This window comes from Theropithecus gelada, chromosome 4, assembly GCF_003255815.1.
Source record: "Theropithecus gelada isolate Dixy chromosome 4, Tgel_1.0, whole genome shotgun sequence".
In the NCBI taxonomy this organism is placed as follows: Eukaryota; Metazoa; Chordata; class Mammalia; order Primates; family Cercopithecidae; genus Theropithecus; species Theropithecus gelada.
Window position 1 is genome coordinate 101157333 of NC_037671.1, and position 23096 is coordinate 101180428.

At 31.6% G+C, this 23096-nt stretch overlaps 1 protein-coding gene across 7 annotated transcripts in view; it reads left to right on the forward strand.

The window, feature by feature from the left end:
* Positions 1–14012, forward strand: part of GRIK2 (glutamate ionotropic receptor kainate type subunit 2) — a 705435-nt gene extending 691423 nt beyond the window's left edge. For 2 of the 7 annotated variants that reach the window (XM_025382118.1, XM_025382117.1), the window contains one exon: positions 12284–14012. In XM_025382118.1, the coding sequence (XP_025237903.1) occupies positions 12284–12448 (165 nt within the window). In that variant the 3' untranslated portion in view covers positions 12449–14012. Of the gene's footprint in view, positions 1–7803; positions 7891–9748; positions 9881–12283 lie in introns of all 7 variants that reach the window. The other 5 variants (XM_025382120.1, XM_025382119.1, XM_025382122.1 and 2 more) reach the window with 5 other exon arrangements.
* The last annotated feature ends 9084 nt before the right edge of the window (positions 14013–23096 follow it).

Genomic DNA, 23096 nt, shown 5'->3' on the forward strand with positions numbered 1-23096 from the left:
TCTTTTTGCCATTTAATAGTATTCTTAATCAATTCTTTGTTTTTTTGTACCAGAGTCCTTCTAAAAATATGTATAAACTTAAAAAATATTGAGTCTATTGCTATATTTTGCATTTTAATGCAGTCATTTGTAAAATGTTTTTTGTATTATCCTTGAAAAGTTGGTCACCTCATTCAGATTCTGTATTTCTAGTGCTATAATTTTCTCATTTCTGTAAATACGAGGAAGACTAGGAAAATAACTCTTTCAGATGCTACATGATACTGTTTGTATGCAGATTTATTGCTCTGGATATGATGAAACCAACAGTTTAAAGCCTTCTAGTACATTATTTAATCTTTAGTATGTAAACATCTCTTTTGTTTTTGATAAAACTCACAATATTTTAGACTTAACTTTAATTACTGTGGCAGAGTGAGATGCTACAATCTTTAATATTTAAGAGGTTTATGAACTTGTATTGGTAAATAAAAAGAGCAGAAAAGTGGTATCTTGAAAATGATGCCATACAGGAATACCAGGTAAATATTTTTTCTAATATTCATCGAAGTGTTTGTACCTTTAGAAATATTTTTTAAAATAAAAATGCTCCTTTGTCTCTAATAACTTACATCATATTTATCCTTCCTGGAATCAGAATTTTGGATACAGTATTTCTATATTTTTGCCTGATTACAGTACTTGACACTGAGGAATGTTATCATAAATGTATATTTTTATAATCCCATTTTGTCTATGACTAAAATAACCAATTAAAATGTTTGAAGAATTCAGAAAATAACATGATTTGTTTTCACAGAACATTCAGGTTGTTATTTCTGCTGGCTTGGCTAACTCAAATATTGGTTGCATTTGTGTGTCTAAGTACACTTTTTATGTAATACTGATTTTTATAGTGTCATTTTATAATGAATTTTGAAACTAACTCTAAAGAGCTAACCAAAGAATAAATATTAACTCATTAGTTACCATTTTCATTATAATTTGTCAATAAGTGTGATATTTAATGCATTAATGTTCTATATAAGAATGAAAATCATAGAAGAAATACGTGTTTTCTACTTGGAACTTCAAATAATCCATATGTAATAATTTTCAAGTTATAGCTCAGTATTAAAACAAATTAGTCTCTTGATGATATGTGGTATTCTACTGTACTTACCTCTATGTGTCCCGTTCATTTGATTTATCTAGGCTGATTTATCATTGATGTATCTCTAGTGCAATTTTGTTTTACAAGTATTTGGTTAAAACAAAAACAAAAGATATGAGGATTTAATTTTGTAATGTAATGTGCTTCATTGTTATTGTGAACAAGTTTAGTTGAATTTTTCAGATATTATCCAGATCTCGACATTCTGTGGATCTATATGACCCTCTAAAAATTAGAAAAATAAAATTAATGTACCTTTTCAAATGGAAACAATGAGGCATTAACATTGCACTAGAAAGAAATAACTGAGTAGATATTACATGAGCATTATAGTCACTCCGCAATGCTTTGCACACTGTCTCTACATAGCTGCCACAATAAAATCCAAATTCCTTAAGTTAGCAGATGAGACCCTTTCACAGCTGTCCCTGTCCACTGCTGTAGCTTTATGTTTTGTTCCTTTCCAATTTGCACCTTTACTACAGCCACATTACATTTTAACTCTCAATTTCCCAAGATTATACTCTTCCTTTTGACTGGAGCAATTCTTGTCTATTATTCTACCTTGCAAACTCTCACAAACATTTTATATTAGGCATTTAAAATGAAACATTAACTTGTCCGGAAAGCTTTCCCTAATCAAAAGATATAATGGGTTTGGGCACAGAGCATAGCTTGTTTCTAAGAAGTGGAAGTCGGTTTTCATTTCCTACTGCAATGAAAAAAAATGTGACTCATGTATCTCATCTTTTTACTTAGTTTATTTCAGGTACTGTCATAATCTAAAAACATGTATCTCCTTTTGAGAAAGCTGGGAAGGTATTTTGCCCATGTCAAACCATTTCCAGCATTAGGTCTAGATATCTTCACTCTGTGAACCCCTAAGCACATCTCCATTATCCTGTTGACAGTATTGTATTCATATTTGCTGGTTTCTGAGTGTGGGTGCCTTTTCACATATTAAATTCTTCTTGCCTTTAGGACAAAGACCTAGTATTTTTTGTTTGTATCTCCAAGGCCTCAAATAGTGCCTGGTGGCATAATATCTATCTACCTACCTACCTATTTCTCTATTTACCTACCTACCTATCTACCTATCATTTAAATTAAGAATGAAGTTGATTGCAGTAACTTTTTTTAAAAAAGTATCATAAAGAAACATTATTTTTCTATATATTCAAAATGATAAATAATCATGAATTTAATGGAAATGATTCATTTTATTTATTCTGATAAATTAGGTTCTTGGGGCTCAGTTCTTCATTTTTCTTAAGAAAATTTAGGTTGGTCTACACGGTCTATATGGCTGTTTAACAAGTTACTTAATTTATTAAAATAAGTCATAAGATAGTCCTAGATTTTATCATATGTTTGAGAACATACAGAAATTCAGTTTACTTTTACTTATCAAAATTGTGTCTTTAGCCTAGATTTCTTATATTTCAAAAATAAGGTAAACACTTGTGAGATCAATTATTTACTCAATAAATATTTATTGATAAATAAATATACAGTGAATTGTGTTTTGCCCATTGAAGGAAAGCACGAATGTATTGGTGACTAAACAGTTTGTCAGATATGTCAGATATATATGAAACTTAGTTGAATGTGAACTTTGTGAATAAAATTTATAAATAATGAATATCTTTCCATATTAAGTCTTACTTTTAATAACGGTGATAAAATTATATTAATTTATAGGTGAAAATAAAATGCCTTTTATAATACATATTATAAATACTAGTGAAAACAAATAGCTCTTGATAATGATAGCCTTTCTTGTAAGTTGTTGGATAATTAAGATTAATAGGCAAATGTTTCACACTTTTAAATGAGGGCAAGTTAAAAATAAAAACAGAAAATAAAGCTGAACTATGTGGACCTTAAAGCATTTTAACAATGGAAATTGCATTCCTTTCAGATAACCACAAGATGGTGTATCATAATTTTTATAAAAATGGTTTTAATTGTGAAGTATATGTTAATGAATCAAGGACACATTGCTTTTTATTTATTCAAACTTTTAAAATACTTAAAAACTTTTCTCATCTGAATGTGTCTGAAAAGGTAACTGATCACCACATGCATTTTATAATTATTTTTCTTTTTGCCTTACATCTTCTTTGATTTTAAAGATATGTCTACTGAAGTTTCACTGAGAAAGCAATCCAAGAAACTGTTGTATATCTGAGATAATTATCCCATTTTGGGTGTATGGATTTGGTTGAAAGGCCTTGTTTCCCTCTTCTAAGACTTACTTCTGGCTATAACAAGCTGCTTAATATACTGAATTTCGTTTTCTCTGGTAATATTTATAATATATTGGCTTTGTAGGCAAGAATTATAAGATACCATAATAACTTTAATTTTTATTAAACTTTTATAACATGGATTATTAATGTTTAAAATTATGCATTTCTTAAATATTTGAATATGTCTGCTTTTAACAGACATACATAATTTTTCTTTTTTTAGGTTTTCAGCCAGAACAGCAATATAACTTCTATAGTTTGATCTCTTTATGTGTGTTTTGTATATAGAAATAATATTTCCCATGTATTTGAAAATGTATTTGTTTATACAAATTGTTTTTATTGAACTGTTTGAATATAAATTATTGAGTTTCCTGACATAAAAAAATCTTAAGATGAAGCCAAAAGCACTCCTTATTTTTTAAGTGTAAACTAAGTAAATATGACTCAGAAATATAAATATATATATTATTGCTCAGATAACTGAATTTGTGCACTAAGGGTCCCATCTTGAACACACATTGTTGTTGTCTTTAAAATGGTAAAAATGTATTTTTAAATCTATGTGATATTGTTTTTTAGGACATAGTCTACTTTGGTCAATATAGTTGTTTCTATTATAGAACACTGGCAAATTTTACCCAAGAAAATCTCTAAATAATTATATTTTTATGGTGCACTGATAGTTCAAAAATATTTTTTGAGGACACATAGAATATTCTTCTGTGTATAGATGAATAACACATTTGGAATATGGCTGTAAATCAGAGTAGTAGAAGCACAAATGAACAAAACATTTCAATCTGGGGGATGATGAGAACAAAATCAGAGGGTTTAGTTTAAACCCGCAAGACTAGGGATCCTATTTGAAAGGTTATTTACAAGGAAAACACGTAGCAAAGTCAACTAATTCTGTGTTTCATGGAAACAGAAGAATGAAAATAGGTTGTTCACAGATACCTACGTATAAGCTGCTGTTAACATTTTAAATAATTAGTTCTAACAGGAGCAATGCTTTTTCAAGAATATACTTTTTGGGTAAGGTATAGGAATGCAAACAGTGCTATGAATTATAAGTAAAAATTTCATGTCGATATTTATGTTTTGCCCAGTAATGCCTATTTAGAAACTATAAGATAGCTATACTTTTTTTATTAATTGCATTTGATGTAAGAAATTTTAGCTGCATTTAACTTTACAGAAGTTAAAAGTTCTAAGTAAATTTTCAGTGTAAAAAATTATAGTTGTAAAGCATAAATATATAATATTTTTTTCTTAAAATAATTTCACAGCTATATTGACTAAAGTGTTGATTCTTGTCAGACCTTATGTGTTAATTTTTTAACTTGATCTTTAGAAGTTAAAAAGTATAAATAAAATTTGGGCAAATGTCCATTTTTTATTGTTTTTTTAATCACTGCCTTTCTTTGAGAGCTGAGTGTCTTTCAGTTTCCATTAATGACCTATATAATGATTAATCGAATGAATTTTTAAAATGTCTCGACATACAAATATAAAATACTGTACTTTGAAATGAAGTGCCAATCTTCATTTTGCTTACTGATCTACTTCCAAATCAGCTAAAGGGTTTTCAGGTCTTTTGTTTATGATAACCCATTATCTTTGTATCCCCATAAATAATTATTCTTAATTAAAATTATAGCTTATTAATTATACCACCTTATTTTTATAAATGACTTTAGTTTTTAAAGTGTAATACTACATTTGAATACAAAACTACCCTAAGAGCCATGTAAATATTATTATCTATATAGTACAGATGAGGATAATAAGTATCTCAAGGGTCAAGTTGTTTTCCAAGGTCAAAGATGCCTAGTCTAAAAGTGTTTCAACCATATCAAGCTGTACAGAATGGAGGCAGAATATTTAACTATTCTTCCTTCTTGAGTTTTCACTAAGGAAATATATGGATTAGGAGGTTGAATTAGATAAACAGATTATGGGTTTCGGTCATAAGCAGCTTAATAATTTCACTTTCCTAGATAGTAAGCATGAGTTTTGGAATTAAAAAGACTTGGAAACATAACTTTGTTTAACCTTAGATAAAAATTACTTAGCCTCTCTATTCAACTTTTTAAATAAATAAATGAAGCAACGAATAAACAAATAAGTTATGAATCCATAATAAAAGTGTTTTAAGAATTAATTAAGATAGTTAATATACATAGAGGGTTTCTTTGCACATAACTGGCTTATAACAAGAAGCTCTTTTAAAAGCAATATCATTATTATTATTTGTAAAGCTGGTACATTTTAACTGCTGCACCTTATGAAAAGAAAGTTTTCCAGCAATTAATCATTAGTTATTTGGATGCTACTGTTAAAAAAAATCGTATCATTATGACTACTAGCAAAAATGTGATGATTAATATTACTTTTTCTTAAAATGCATTTTCCAGCTATATTGATTAAATTTGTGTTGATTCTTGTCAGACCTTATTTATGTTTTTTTTTTTAACTAGCTTAAATAGGGGAAATTTTAAAATGTATAATGATCCTCAATTTTTCTCTGTCTCATTGTATTTGCAAAATACAATATGAAGATATTGGGTAACTGTTTCTGTTAGAGTAAAGGTTTCTGAGAATATTTTAATATTTGATTATGTTTATCATTGTGAAATAATCCAGGCTAAAGCATAACATGATTTCTAATTTAATTCACTAAGAAAGATATGTATTTCTTTTGCCCTCATAATTTTTTTTCTGTCTGCTTTATAATTTAGTGTTCAAAAAACTAACATTTAGTAAGAATAAAGTCCAGGTAAAAAGCTCAGCTGAGAATGAAATCATTAATGAGGCAGGCTAATATGAGAAAGCTTTCATAGATGGAAGTTAAGATAATAGAGTTCCTGTCTTAGCTCTGAGTCTAGTTAGATATGTAACTTGAGTTTTTGAGTTTTAATTTTTGCTAGCTGTGAAACTACAGTGATTAATCAATAGGATCATAAAAGATGCTACACGTAAAGTTTCCTTTGACTGCTGAATAGCTTATGTAAATAACAAAACATTTTTAAAAGATAGCTGCTCTAAAATTGAATATCAAGAATAAGGTTGTATATATTTTTTAACATGAATGATTTAACCAGTCATTTTCCATATTTCATTGCTTCACTGTTATATTCATATAGCCTTAGGTCGATTCACACTTCTGATGTATAGCATTAACTGTTTGATGTTTTTAAAAGGCTGCCAATCAAAATAGTTATATTCACAAGAATAAAATCAATGGGTCACATTAAATGACATTTATTTTTGTTATTTAACACGCCAATATTATGTAAAATATTATATCTTATATCCTATAAATATTTTATTCCATCTTAGTTATTATTATCTAAGGTGGTGGAATTTTCTGCAACTAATCACAGTGACTGTTTTGATTTGCTTCCACTACATATGATCTGCCATTCTTGGGCAAATGGCCTACAGAATCAGAAATTAATTAGAGAGTGTCTAAGAATATATATTGTATAGCCGTAATTAGTTAACAAATAATTTAAATGACAAACACAAAATAAAATTTGGTTGATATGTACAAGAATATATTAGACTATTGAAGTACAATGGTATCTCATAGATACCATTGATAGGAGTAGCTCAAATTTTGATAGGTCTCCAAAGAGGAAAAGTAGAAATTGTATGTAGAAATGGCTAGGAATCATTCTGAATGAATACTAAGATATCATTTAGTTATTTTATACTATCAAAATTAAGCCAGCAAGATATACAAAATAGGATTTCCTCCTTAAAAATAAATACTAAATGCAGGCTTGAAAGTAACATATTTTGTGATATTTCTTGATCAATGAATACATATATTCAAAAAGAGCGATGAGTATAAAAGTTAAATCATGCTGGTTATTTTTCTTCAGATATTGTGTTTTTCAAAAATAAATATATTGCTAAACATAATGGTTTTAACTTTACAATGAAGCTACATATGTCAATGATCAATGTGGAGCATGATTTCAGCTACACGTCAAATATAAAAAAAATCTATGCTTCTCCAAATGCTGTCACATCATCTTATTATAAAAATATATCTTTTAATTAGGAAGTTAAGCTATTTAGAATAAATATTCTGTAACATCAACAATGATATTCTTGAAAACATTTACCTGTGGACTATTTATGTATTTTCTTATTACATTCAAAATACAAAATAGAGCTCTTTAAATAAAAAAGCTCTATATAAAAAGCAATGTAAATATGGCCAAGTTCATACTATCAAGATTTACAGATCTACATTGTTTCAAGAATTAGAGATGTGTAAATATAAATTGACTCATTAAATATAATGAATTTTATTAAGAGTTTTACTAATTTAAATGCAATTATACATGCTAACAGCTCAAAGATTTAAATTTTCATTTTCAGGAATCTTCTATTTGGTTAGTGCCACCATACCATCCAGACACTGTTTAGTAATCTTTTGAAACTTACTAAAAGAGGTTTTTAATAATGGTTAGTATCCTTGTGCCTTTCTTTTTTCTTTTTGTAGTCTGTTATATTAACGTGGAGAAACATTTTTGTTGTTGTTTTCACCCTGAGGAACTTACCTTATTTAATGACACAGTGTGTGGTTTTCCACCCCTAAGGAGTGATTTTAAAAAGCAAGATAGTTGTTTTTCTCTTTCTTCTTCCCTCCAGCTTTCCTCCTCCTCCTCCTCTTCTTTTCTTGCTTTCTTGCTTTCTCTCTTCCTTTCTTCCTTCCTTCCTTCCTTCCTTCCTTCCTTCCTTCCTTCCTTCCTTCCTTCCTTCCTTCCTTCCTTTCCTTCCTTCCTTCCTTCCTTCCTTCCTTCCTTCCTTCCTTCCTTCCTTCCTTCCTCCTTTCTTCCTTTCTTTCTTTCTTTCTTTCTTTCTTTCTTTCTTTCTTTCTTTCTTTCTTTCTTTCTTTCTTTCTTTCTCTCTTTCTTTTTTTTATTTCTCTCTCTCGCTCTTTCCTTCTTTCTTCTTTCTCTCTCTCTCTTTTCTCTCTCTTTCTTTTTCTTCTTTCTTTCTGCTTTTCTTTTCTTCTTTCTTCTTTTTTTTAGTATAACCAGGGAAATGACAGCCTAGTACTTGGGTTTTTAGACTTATTTCATAGTCCTATAAAAAGATTTAAAATAATTTTCAATCATTATATAAAGTATAAAAGGCAATTTGTCTCTATTTAATGATAATACACTAGAATTTTATTTAAAAGTTAGACATGATAAGTTTTGGGCAATGCACAGCCCAGGGAAACAATTATATTTCACAAAATGCTGTGTAGTTTCAGCTTTAGAGACTTATATAAATCAAGATATGAAATTTGCCTTGTAAACCTTTAAAGATAAAGAAAAGAATGTATATTTGCTCTAGAACCATAAATGAACAGTTCCTTATGATATCATTAAATTTGTTTAACTTGCCATGTTAATTGTAAAATCTTGCTCAAATCTAAAGATTATCAAGTTTTATAATGGGTTAGAATTATTCTATAAATGAGAAAATAACCTATTGTCTCACAGTAACTTTTCGAATAACCTAAATAAACCTATTTTTCAGGTAAACTTACATTGATAAATAACAAAAGAGCTGGCAAAATTCACTTTATTCAAAGAGAAAATAAATAAAATTTGTATTTTATCATGATGTAATCGAGACCATAGATGGACTTATGAAAGATTGCTTGATTAAATTTTTACTTTCTAATGACTTTGTAAGATAAATAAAGTCTATGATGACAATGGTGATTTACATGTTTACAATTTTGAGATAGTTGTAAAATTTGTAAATATAATTTATTTAAAACAATTTCAAATTATAAAAGATAATACTATTCTGGTAAATTGATTAGGATGGGCTTTTTTCCCAATATATATTTTATATTAGTCAGCAATATAAACTTAATATTATACAAAATTGCTTAAAATAGTTTTAAATGTTCTTATTTGTAGTCTGAAGGAAGTATGGGATACTAAATACAGAGTTTACCTCTTAACTTTCTAGAAATAATATTGAGTCATTTCATAGTTGAACTTGTATGTACATGTGTAAGATTTTTTCCTAAGAAAGTTAGTTGCTTAGTCTACTCCCTTACTATAGGCAAATTATTAATTAACATTTATTCTCTATTCTGTTTTGAAAGTAATGTAACCAAAATACCTGAAAATTGAGATTGCCAAGAAGAAGGTGTCATAAATTTTTGAATATTTGGGAAATTTATTGGTTTTACATGAAGGCTTATTTCAAACAATTCAATGTTATTCACGTCCTATAACAGTTTTAAATGTCAACGGGATCAAGTTTTGACCGTGTTATGTCATCTAATTAATTCTTCTGTTAAATGTTTCAACAGAGAGCCAAGACTAAGTTACCTCAAGACTATATATTCCTCCCTATTTTGGAGTCAGTTTCCATTTCTACAGTGTTGTCATCATCACCATCTTCATCATCATTATCATCATGTTCTTAATAAGTACACCTAATAGTAGGTATTAAGCAATGAGAAACACTGTTTCCGTATACTGGCTGTCAGGTGCCACATAAATCCTTTAATAGAAATATAATTCATGAATTGCAGAACTGCATAATTTAACACATAATACATAATGCATGGCAGTGACTCTAGTCAATGGGGAATTCACAAGTCATATTTAATCATCACCCATTACAAATGCTAATATATTAATATTTTTATTAATTTGATGTTATTAAACAAATGCTAAAGTTTTGCCCAATTTTATTGGGCAAAATTAATTGTATGCAATATATTTTCACTAGCCTTCTAAACCTGAAATGTTTTTAAGCAATTGAATTAGAAACATTGTTCAATAAGAATTAAAATATTAGAGGCCTGTGTAGCTATTGTTGTTAATTCAATCAACATTTAAAGAGCTTATGTGTGTACAAGCAGTGCCATGAGAACTTGATCTCTGCTCTACACAGTTCAGGGAGAGAGATACATAGAGCACCGACAGGTCAGACAGAAAAACAGGATAATGAGTGGAAAATACTGAGAGGATAAAACAAAATCAAGTTGTGAAAACAAAATAATGTGCCTGGTCAAGTGGAAAGGGCTTCCTAATTAAGTTAAAACTTGAGCCATGTCCTGAGGTAGGGGATAAAATTGAGATGATGTGAAAAATGAAAGAACTCAGCAGGGTACCAGAGCAAGGAGAAACAAAGGGAAAATATTAATGGAAGTCCCACCAGTAAAAGGAGTGTGAGGAGAAAGAGAGAGAGAGAGATGGAAGCAGTGGGGAAGGGGAAGAAGGCTAGATCAGAGAAGTTATGATGGAAAAAAACAATAGATTTTAGTTTGACTTGTTTACTAAAGGAGAAAATGCTATTAATAATTGATATTTTAAAAATAGATTGTCCTGGAATTGTGAGCCTTTACAGAAGAGAAGCATAGATGTAGAATTAGGAAGACCATTAAGGAAACTCTTTAAGGAGCCTATCAAAGAAAAATTAGGATATAGCCAGAGATTGACACAGAAAGTAATAGATCAATGTCAAAATCATAAAACTGGATATATCTGGATATGTTGCTGGAATCTTAGGTGTGAAATGTAGAAAGTTATCCACCCTCTCTCTGAATCAGTTTTCTCTGACACACAGATACCTAATTAATTCAAAGTGTGTTTTGACTGGCACAAACTATTATGCAAACTTTTTTTAAACATAAGTTAACATATAAAATTGCATGTATCATATACAACATGTTTTGATGTATATATACATTGTGAAATGGTTAGATATGTCTAATTGGCAAATTCATTACCTCACATATTTATTATTTTTGTAGTGAGAACACTTACTCACTCTTTTAGCACTTTTCAATAATATATTATTATTAACTATAGTGGCCGTGCTGTGGAATAGAGCTCTTGAAATTTTTCTTCCTGCCTAACTGTAAATATATACCGGAAAATGACACACATATGGTCTTAAATATTTTCATTATGTTTCTTAGAAATAGTCTAAGTGGATAATCAATAAAGCAGCTAATGCACAAATAAGTCTTCACATGTATCTCAATCAGGTGGGGAGAGAGACTAACAAAATTTTGTTTCATATGTGTGACTCTACAATATAAATTTTGAGGATCTGTAACAATAAGCCCCAGAAAAACCGAGGTTCTAGCAAATCTATTTCCAATGAGATGGGAACTAAGATAAAAACAACATAGGGTCATATTTTTTTTCATTTGATAAATTATCAACTCTCAGTTATCAAGCTAATGATGACAAAACGTTAATATTTATTTGTAGGTGTCTAACATGCTATAATTTGTCATTTCATGATTAAGTCATATTTGTTTGTAATCACTGTCAATGTTTCTATAGGCATAATCACAAAAAAGACATAATGAAATGCCAGAAATTGTTTTCCATATTTTATGTCTGTGTGAGTGCTATTTTTGTTTTGAGATGTACAATGAAGAATCAATGTTCAAACAACATTTGCATATCTCATGTTGTGATCTGAAAAGTAGTACGATTTTTCTATTTTTTTATATCAAGAATGGGTTTCTTGTATACAATTGTCATTGTATTTAAATTTTAAAGTAGACTTCTATCTCATGCTAATCAATTTTATATAATGTCATAAGAACATTTTATTTAATATATGTGTAATATATACATTACTAGCTGGTTGTTCATTTCAGTATCAGGTAGAGATTTTCTTTAGTCTACTTTTATAGAATATTTAATTATCATGGGTTGAGTGTTTAGTGTGACAATTTGTTATAACTTTAACAATGAAAATGTTCATACCTTCAAGGATGTTATGTGACAAGTCTGTTGAGAATGATTTTAATATTGATCTTGGACAGTTACAGTTTATGTATTTTTGTAATATTTAATTTTTCTGTGTTCTTCTGTAGAGGTCCTTCTGTAGTGCCATGGTAGAAGAATTGAGGATGTCCCTGAAGTGCCAGCGTCGGTTAAAACATAAGCCACAGGCCCCAGTTATTGTGAAAACAGAAGAAGTTATCAACATGCACACATTTAACGACAGAAGGTTGCCAGGTAAAGAAACCATGGCATAAAGCTGGGAGGCCAAACACCCAAGCACAAACTGTCGTCTTTTTCCAAACAATTTAGCGAGAATGTTTCCTGTGGAAATATGCAACCTGTGCAAAATAAAATGAGTTACCTCATGCCGCTGTGTCTATGAACTAGAGACTCTGTGATCTAAGCAGTTGCAATGATCAGACTTGATTTACAAGCATCATGGATCAACCAAGTTACACGGGGTTACACTGTTAATCATGGGTTCCTCCCTTCTTCTGAGTGAATGTTACATGCGCATTTTGTGGCTGGTTTCAAATGCAGTCCAGTGAGAAATTACAGGTTCCTTTTGAAGCTCAACTGTTGCCAGGAGATGGAATATCGACGCCCAACAGGGCAACCAATCAAAGTGTCACTAAGAATACAAATATTTGGAATCAGCAAAAACTGTAGTGTTACAGAACAGTACAGTCTTCTGAACACCCAGATCATAGAGGTGATGATGCTACTAGCCCCCAACTACTCAGTATAATTATTGTCTGAATACACAGTATATGTTTATAGGATGTGAAAAAATGTAATGCAAAACAAATTTGAATCCCATGGCAGTTGGAATATAAAGCAGATGTTTATCACTTATTTTCCTTTTTTTCTTTTCCTTTTTGTTTTTTTTTTTTTTTTTGACAGTCTGTGTCTCTGATTGAGATAGAAATGCCAATTTTTAAGGCAATAATGCTTTTCTTAAGTTCCCTAAGGCAGAAGATTTAACATGCAACTCTACCATATCCCTTTCTATTCCCTCAACACCTTTTCTCTAACCCCCGTATCCCAAATAATAATAATAATAATAATAATAATAAAAACAGTTGGTTCAGTGATTCTGAATTAAAAGGATAATGTTTTGCAATCTTTAAGTTGTAAAAAGGGCTGAGTATTGGCTGTGTGGAAGACTAAAGCTTTCATTCTAACATTCAGACATAGCAATCCAAACCCTGTTCCTGCTGTAAATGAACTTGATGGAGCATGGGCAGATCTCAGTGATACGAGAAAGGGGACTAGTCATCTATAGAAAAATCTGTGAGAGAACTTGGACATGGACTGCATTTATCAATACAGTCACAATGTTAAATGAACAAAATTCTTGAACAGTTTTTTTTCAAAAAATGTTCAGGTTTATTTGTGGAAATGCAAGATTTCTATGAAAATAGTTTTTGTATGGAAATTTTTGTAATACTTTTTATCAACAAAACAAGAACATGTGTTCCTGTCAGGGGTGTGATGTCAAGCATGAATGGTAGTGCGTGTGCACCACCAACGTTTGGTGAAAACTATTTTTATCAAGAGAAAAGGAATCATAGAAGAGAAATATTTTCAAGTTAGATAATATAAAAGCTAGGTGCACTACCACCACTGCTTACCATGCCACACCCCTGGTTTCCACGAGGCTGACAACATACTGTAATGAACAATTGTGTGTAAAATGGTAAAAGACACAGACCTCTTGACAACATTGTGATAACAGTTGAGTGCACACAGTTTGCTGTTTGAATCCAATGCACAAAATTAAAAAAAATCATTAAAATTATGTTCATTTTACTTTCAGCATTGTCTATCATTTTTCTCTTGTATGTGTAATGAATGCACTATACACCCTTTACATTAAGAGAAGCACACATCCTAAACATTTCTAGGTCCTCAAGGATGGCCACTTCCCAACTGCCTGAAGACAAGAAGAAAAACACTTGTGGGAGGGCCTACTCAGATCTGGAAAATGCTGAACTGGGATATAAAAAGTAATCTTAAGTTCAGAGCAGTTAAAATAAGACAAATAGTAGTTCTAGAGGTGACAGACATGATACTACCTTTTCTATGAGTGAATATTGACTTTGTACATTAGGTTGTATAAGACTATACAGTGATCACTGAAATTTAAGGTTGAACTCATATCCTATTTAATAATTCCTTACACGTTGATAATTCAATGTAATTCACCAAGAAACGGAGAAAGAGATAGGCCTAATATTACTCTTAGTTATGATGTGGCATAGATGTTCACATACCAATAGGAACTTTTTAAAATGATAAATTGTAACATATACTTTGCTAAGCAAAACAATTATAATCAGAACCACTGAGAGAAAAAAATGAAAAAGAAGCTCAGTGAAGAATTTTTTTAACTCACAAAAGTTGAATAATCAAAGTGCTTGATATCTAAATTAGATTAAATATCCAAATGTTTTCTAAATTTCTAGTCTCATGGTCATTTTAAGTTAAAATTCATATGTCAATGATAATTATCTGAAAATATAATTTTAGAGATTGCACAAAGCACTGCTAAAAATTTCAGCATTGGTTTGTCTGGTGGCAAAAATCCTCAAATAACATACCTCATATAAATGTTCAGATTTTAAATAATATTGAGCTTTTTATAAATTAGATTATAATTTGACTTTAAAGCACTTTTAAAAATCTGTTTCTTATTGTACTATCCAATCTTAAATGATAGGCAGGAAATGACAACTTTAATTATGTTTAATTAATCAGGAAATAGTTATTTAGATTTCTGCAAAAATTTGACATTTATTTAATTCGTTTAAATTAGTGAACTTTGAAAAGTGTAAAAAACCTGCTGCCCTCAACTTTTCAAGTAATATAGAATATACAAACAATGCATAGTATTACTTTTTATCAGTGTCCTAAAAGGTATCTACATTATTGCCAAAACAGATATGTTTCTACTGTGGGGCTTATGCAATATGAGGTACTAACATTAATTCCAATAAATTATAATTACTTTTAAAGTAAAATTTAACTTTGAAAGAGCATCTCTTCTCTGGGAAGGCAGTATATTTGAGTAAGCATTATTCTCTGAAGTACACTGAAATTGCAAGAAGGAGAAGAAGTGAACACTTGTTCAAATCAGCAATGTAGCCTGAGGCTCTCGGTCATCAATGGAGGCACATATGCCACAATTAACCCTAATCAGGATGAAAATACTAAGGATTTATATGCCCATTTAACACACCTAAATAATGTGAATCACTCTGAGAACACCAAAGAGATATATTCAAATATTTACATCTGAATAACCCTAACCACTAAGGAACACTAAGATGACATACACTATTTTAGAAATATGTAAAAGGGATAATAATATTTTATCAATTGCAATGTTTTAAATATTTTGCAACTAAGTTATATTTTTCAAATACGATGTCTTTATTGCTATTATAGAATGGGTGTATGTATAAAGCACTAATGATTTCAAAGAATTTTTAGCACCACAATACTTTTAAATCCCTGTTTATTATAAAATATAACCTATAGAAGAATGTATACAACACATGTGTGCAACAGAATCATGGCACCTGACTGTAATGTGGTCCTAAAGTACTTGTTCAGAAGAAGTGGGCTGTGGCTGTTCCATGTATTCAGATTATAGGCTTTCTTTGACTTATTTCTAACTTTCAGGTATAAATTTAAACAGAATACTTCCATAGAGAGAAAAGAGTACCCAGTCATTTTAGAGAACAGGGTATTAAAGGTACAAGAAGAACTTCACCAGTTTGTGACCAAGCAAAGTGTGAATAATAATATGGGCCAGGCTAAGCTGGCAAAATTTGTCTTTGGATTTAAAAGATAGTACAATGGCAGTGAGGACTTTGGTTATGACAGTCTTCAATGTATCTTTAATTTGAGTCACACTATTTCATTATGGACTGATGGGCAGGCCTCTGTGTCTGCAGCACAATTATTAATGCAAGATTCATCCCAGCTCTCACCTTCTGGTGATTCCCTTTTTTCTCTCTTCATGGTGAATCTCCTGATGTCTCTAACATGTGTTCTCCCTTTCCTTCATTTACTCTCTATTTTTGGTGTCTGCTAAAGGAGGGGTGCCTGAGGTCCATTTTTTTTTTTTTTGAGATAGTTAATGTCTGAAAATGCTTTCATTATACTCTCATAAATAATTATTAGTTTTGCTAAGTATAGAATTCTAGGTTGAAAAAATATTTTTCTTGGATAAATGTGAAGGCATTCTATTGTTGGTTTTTTATTATCAGTCTACTGCAAAAAACCTGAAGTTAGATCCATGATTCTTTGTATGTAATTTTTAAAATATTAACTCTTTCTTAATTTTGTACGATCTTCTCTTTATCTTTAGCATCCTGAACTATCCAGATCATAGCTATGTATCTACTTTCATCCATTGTGTTGAGTTCATGCTGATTTTAAAAATTTCAGTTCTAGGAAAACTTTCTGCACTATTTCTTTGATGCTTTTCCTTCTTGCTTTCTCTGTTCACTCTAAACAGCTGGATTTCTTTTAACATTGGAATTCCTGAATGTTTGAGTCTAAATTTATTTTTGCTCTCCTCTTTCTAATTTTTTCATTGTTATCTTGCAAATATTGTGCTGAGTTTTTCATTTCTGCCCAACTGTTTAAAATTCTATGAGTTCTTGTTTTATGGCTGTGATACATGTTACATCTTTGAAGACATTACTAGTAATCTTTTGACATTCCCTTCTTCCTGAAAAGATGTTTCCTTTCAGTCACATTATTCTTTGTGCTCAGTTAGATTTCTGTCTTTCATATTAGGCGTTTTCTTCAGATGTTTGTTAATTTTAGCAACCTGCTTCTGATAAAGAAAGAAAAAAATAAAATCTGATTTAGAAACTCTATATCCCTCTACAGCAGGATGAAGAAGAATACTTATCTAACTTGAACATTACCATAGATTAATCCAGGTGGCCTATTTGCTGAGGAATCCTTCCAAATGTCCCTATCTTTGGATCTTTTCTTTTGGGCCTGTTCCATTCCCCCAGAAGTATCTTTTACTTTCCTGGCTAAAGATTAAGGCTCCAGCTGCCAGTATTCTACTAAACATCAATTAAGAGAGTTTAGGGTCTCTGCGTTCTGCATTCAGAATGACTGTGGTCATTTAATGAAGCTATTGTAAATATAAGACTTAGTCTTTCAATTGAACCTGGTGCTCTCCTCTAGAGATTTGCTGGATTGGCAGTGGGCAAATTCCTAGGAATGAAGAAGCATATAATACAGGATCCACTATTTTTAAGCTATACTTAATAGATCTGCCTTATTTTATGTCCCCTTTTATACTACTAGTTATTAATGTACTTTATACAGCTGGTTCCTCTGCCTTTTGAGAAATCTCTGGTGTAACTGGTTGGGTCTCAGCTTTTTCCACTTTCCATTTGGGATTGACTGACTTCCTTCCTTCCTTCCTTCCTTTCTCTCTCTTTCTTTCTTTCTTTCTTTCTTTCTTTCTTTCTTTCTTTCTTTCTTTCTTTCTCTCTCTCTTTCTTTTTCTTTCTTTCTTTCTTTCCTTCTTTCTTTCTTTCTTTTTCTTCCTTTCTTTCTTTCTCTCCCTCTTTTTTTTCTTTCTTTCTTTCTTTCTTTCTTTCTTTCTTTCTTTCTTTCTTTCTTTCTTTCTTTCTTTCTTTCTTTCTCTCTCTCTCTCTCTCTTTCTTTCTTTCTTTCTTTGTCTCAGCAAGGCAATTTCACTTCTATAGAAGGGTGTACCTCGTGGATGGAGCAATGGTGAAAGCACACCTAAGCAAGGGAGGGGAAAGGGTTCTTATTCCCGACACAAGTAGCCCCTACTGTTGTGTTGTTCCCCTGTTGGCTAGGATTGGAACGCACAGTCAAAGCTAATTCCGACTGGCTATTTTAAAGAGAACAGGGGTAGGAGCCAGAGTGGTGGGGTGAGTAGTTTGGCGGGAAGGACGGTTACAGAACAGGTGACTCAGGATGACTCAGGTCAGAGCAGGTGACCAGCGGTGACACAGGACAGAGCAGACGATAGAGGCTAAGAGGGGGTTGTTTACTGAAACTAGGGGCAAGGAGACAAAGAGAACAAGAAAGTTAAACTTTAAAATGAAGAACAAAGAACAGGGGAGCTGAACATACAGACACAACTCTTTCAAGTCTACTTAGGTAACTAAAATTTGTTGGTGTGTTTTTCTGCTTCTGAAATGTTGTTGAAGTTTTCTCCTTCTTATTCTCGTTGTTCTTGAGGTTTTGTGTATTTAAAAAATCTTTCTACTGTAATTGTCATAGTTGAGTAGGGAGCAATATTAGATTAATATAGCCAATACTTCACTGTTACCTGGAATAACAGCCCTCTCTTTAAACAAAATATTATGCAGACATCCGATGTAGGAAGCAAATAAAAACTAGAACTACTCTGATTCAAATAGAGTGAAGACAGAGCAGATCTTGTTTTTGTAATTGTAAAGAATATGATATAATAAGTATTGACAATATTTTCTTCTCACCAAATAAGTTTCTAATTCTCTATATAAAGGAAATACTTTCGGAATAAAATGAATATTTGAATTTTATTTTGAAATCACAAAACGAAGTTCAAGAACATTTTTGAGACTGGGAATATTTCTATTTTAGTATCTGTCAAATGATGGCAAATTTGAAAGCCAGTGTAATTTATACCCTAAGGGCTGAGGTCTGATTCAACATACTCCAATTTCTATTTTCTAAAGCTAAAGAAACATGTGTTGCAATGTAGATAAGGAATATTTTCTTAGTGAACCATGCTGAACTGTAAGATTTTAAGACTCCTTTTCAATGCATTACATTACACTATATCTTGCTTTCACATTTATTATGAGGTTAATTTAGAAGAGACATTAAACAAATATATGTCTGCTTCTTTACAAAGGATGATTATTGTTTTCTTACATTTCAACTAAAAATATCTATAATATTATGCTTGCAAGAAGTATAACATTCTTAATGAGCAATACAGTTAACCTTAAGGTTAACTTGCAAAATTTCATGTCTAATCTGATATCATTAACACATTGAAAAATCGCTCCTAAATTTTACTCATCTTGATCAAAATCCATGTTAAAGGCTTTGAAACTACACTTAATACATCCGCCTTATTTTAATGTCCCCTCTTATACTACTAGTTATTAATGTAGTTTGTACAGCTGGTTCCTCTGCCTTTTGAGGATTCTTGTGGTGTAACTGGTTGGTTCTTAGTTCTCAGCTTTTTCCACTGCCCATTTGGGATTCAACTCTTTCAAGTATGCTTATTTAACTATAATTTGTTCATGTGTTTTCTACTTCTAAAATTTGATTGAAATTTTCTCCTTATTCTTCTTGTTCTTGAGGTTTTATGCACTTTCTACTGTAACTGTCATAGTTGAGTAGGGAGCAACATTAGATCCATGTATTCAATACTTCACTGTTAGCTGGAATAAGAGCCTTTTTTAAGGGCTCTTACTGAAAAACACAATACACTTATGTTCTTCTATAATGTTTTAAGGAATTTTTAAACATTTATCTTTTGTCTCAGCCTCTAAAGCCATTAATTGACTTCAGATAGTTGCGGTGGCTCCAAACATTGTATCCACATTTCCACAAGAGGAAGTAAAAAAAGAAACCCTGAGTATTGCCCTTTCCTTGTGAAGACAATCTCCACAAGGTTCACATTCTTCTAGTCAGAAATCAGTCATACACCCACACCTAGCTGGAAGGTAGGTTGCATAATGTGGACTTTAATTTAGACAGTATTGTGCCAGCTAAAAGTCAGGGATTATATTATTAAAGAAGCAGTGTAAACAGACATGAGAAAACAAATTGCAGCCTCTGTCCTTCTTGGTATTTTCTGGTCTCTCACTCCACTAGTCAAACTCTACCTTATTCTGTTGACACCCCTCCCTACTTTGTTCATTTACTGTGCTGTCTATGTCAACCATTCTCTTCTTCTCAGATTTACTCATATCTTGTTTTTTTCCTTTATATTTCCTATACCTCTTTCCCTAAGGGAAGCCTAGAGTTTCCCTTATGATGCCATTTGTCTTAAAACATGATAAAGAGGAAGAAGTTGGCAATCTCTTTGCTCTGCAGAATCTTTCATTTAGTTATCAATAAATATGTACCTTATATTAACTATTATTCTGATTTTCAAGATTTTTTTTTCTTTAAAAACCATGATTATCATTGGCCTGTGCCCTGCCACCATCAATTATGTATGCCTTCATTTGTGTTAAATAAAATCAGCAGACATACATTATAAACCAGATTTTGTGTTAGATACTGGGTATAAAATCATGATTAAAAATAGACATGGCACTGGCACTCACAATTCACACTCTAGACGAGGAGGCTGAGCTTTATTAAATAAACTGCTAAATACATAAATCTAAACTGAAATTTGCCGTCATAAGAAGTTCTCCACTGGGTGCTGGGGCTCACGCCTGTAATCCCAGCACTTTGGGAGGCCAAGGCGGGCAGATCACTTAAGGTCAGGAGTTTGAGACAAGCCTGACCAACAGGGCAAAACTCTGTCTCCACTAAAAATACAAAAATTAGCCCAGCGTGCTGGCACGTGCCTGTAATCCCAGCTACTGGGAAGGCTGAGACAGGAGAATGGCTCGAACATGGGAGGCGGAGATTGCACTGAGCCGAGATCGCGCCACTGCACTCTAGCATGGGGGACAGAGTAAGACTGTCTTAAAAACAAAAAACAAAAAAGTAGAACTCAAGCAATACCGTTCAATAGCTGAAAATGTGAAAATCTTGTTCGTCTTTATAAAGGACACACAGAAAAGTATCTAGCTGTATACTGCAATACATTATAGATTTTTGTTTTTCTCTCTGGAGTAGCTAACTTCTATTGGCTTTAAACCTTGGCAAAGGGTAGGATTCTTCCAGATATGGAGACATAAACTATGCTATTAGTACATTATTGACCTCCCATTACTCAGTTTGGTAATTTCCCATTATATGCAAAATATGACAGCATAACTTTACCTAAACTCTTTCCTGACCTGTACTAGTCCTGTTTGTATTTAATGTTTTCCTCTGTGCTTACATAGGCACAATAAAATATTTCAAAAGTGCTTTTTAAAAAAGTTTCTTGCTGTTCTTGCAAGGTAGAAATAAATTGTGCTGTAACAATTGACTTTGGAACAAACAGAGTCAAGGGTCAAATATTTAGCCCTTTCCTAAAAGTTTACAGGAAAGTGCATTTGAGTCTTTTTCCACAGGTAATGGAAGTAAAGGTGTACTGCTGTACGAGAGTTTATAATAAAGGAACCTTATTTTGGCTACAGAAATGGAGTAGACTTCTCTGAAAAAGTGATTGTTTGCATTGAGCTATAAGTGATGAGAAGCAAGTTCTCAACAAAAGAGTTTCCCAGATTCTAACAATGTTTACATAAAAGTTCTGTGACAGGAGGAAGCATGGCATGTTCTTGAGGAGCTGAAAGACAGTGTCCATAGAACACAATAACATGACCCCATGTAATAGGAGATGCATTTAAAATATAGCTAGGGACCAGATCTTAGCAAGGTCATACAGATGACCTTAGTGATCTAATCCTTATCCAGAAAACAATGGGAAACTGTTTAAATATCTTAAGCAGAAGGGAGATTGTTGGATAATATCTGCGTTTTGTAAAGACCACTCAGGCAGGAAATTGGAGAATGGTTTAAAAGGTACCAGAGTGGATAATGGAAGATATTTTAGCAAACCATATCAGTAACTTCAGGTAAGACATTAGTTTAGATTAGATTCAATTGGTAGTAGTGAGGATAAATAGAAACTTTTAAAAAAACTAATTAGTTGACAAAATTCACATTTCATGGTGAGTTAAATAATAAACACAAAGATGGCTAACAAGTTTTGTTCTGTAACTTATAATGAGTTCTTTGCATAAATTACTCCCTCCCACTTTCTGATCAACCCTATGAGGCAAGAACTGAGATTATCACCATTATATAAATAAGGAAACTACCGACAGGATAATTTAAATTAATTTCTTAAAGTATTACAGTTTTCAAAATCAGCCAGAATGACTCTGATATTCTTAACCAATATATTTGGTCATAGTAACAAACTACAATGACGTTGCAATGGCTTATCAAAACGAAAACTTATTTCTCATTCATGAAAATTCTGCTGTGGGTTTTGAATGTCTCTCTATAGCTATTGTCATTGGTGATAATTCAAAATCCAGGCTGCTTCAATCTTTCAATTCCCTCATCTCATCAGTAAGTCTCCTTCTTGGTCACCCTCAGGGCTATTTGGCAGGGCCTAGTCACATGGTCCTCACCTACTTTAAGGGGTTCACAAGCACTGTAGGGAGTTCTAGCCTGGAAGTGAGAAAAACGGATTCCTTGAAAACTAGTGATGCTAACTACATTATGCAAATCTCTACCAGATGTATGGCTTTCTCCCTTGATATTATCAAGTGAAATAGGAAATAGAATAAAATTTAATAATATTTTTGATTTGAATGGAAGAGGATGCATTTAGCTTTTAGAGACATCTCTGAAAATCTAAATAAAAATATTTTGTAGGAAATTGATCATAATGCATGATTAGAGTCTGGTAAAAATACATGTATATCAAAGTCAGCAGCTTAGAGATATTAATTGATGTAGAGAATGTAAACAAGATTGTCTCAGTAAAGAATACCTTGTAAGAAGAAATGAGGGTCTAGAAGAAAGCACTGACCCGCTCTAAACTTTAATTATTGGGTAAGAAGGGAAGGCTTGTACAGAAGATAGAGAAATAAGACTGACATTTTAAAACATTAACATTTTTCCATGCTACCCAGAGAGTGATCGATAGAAAATTGTCTGCAGCCCTTAATGCCCTATGGATGGAAAAATGAAGATATTCTTAACTTCCTT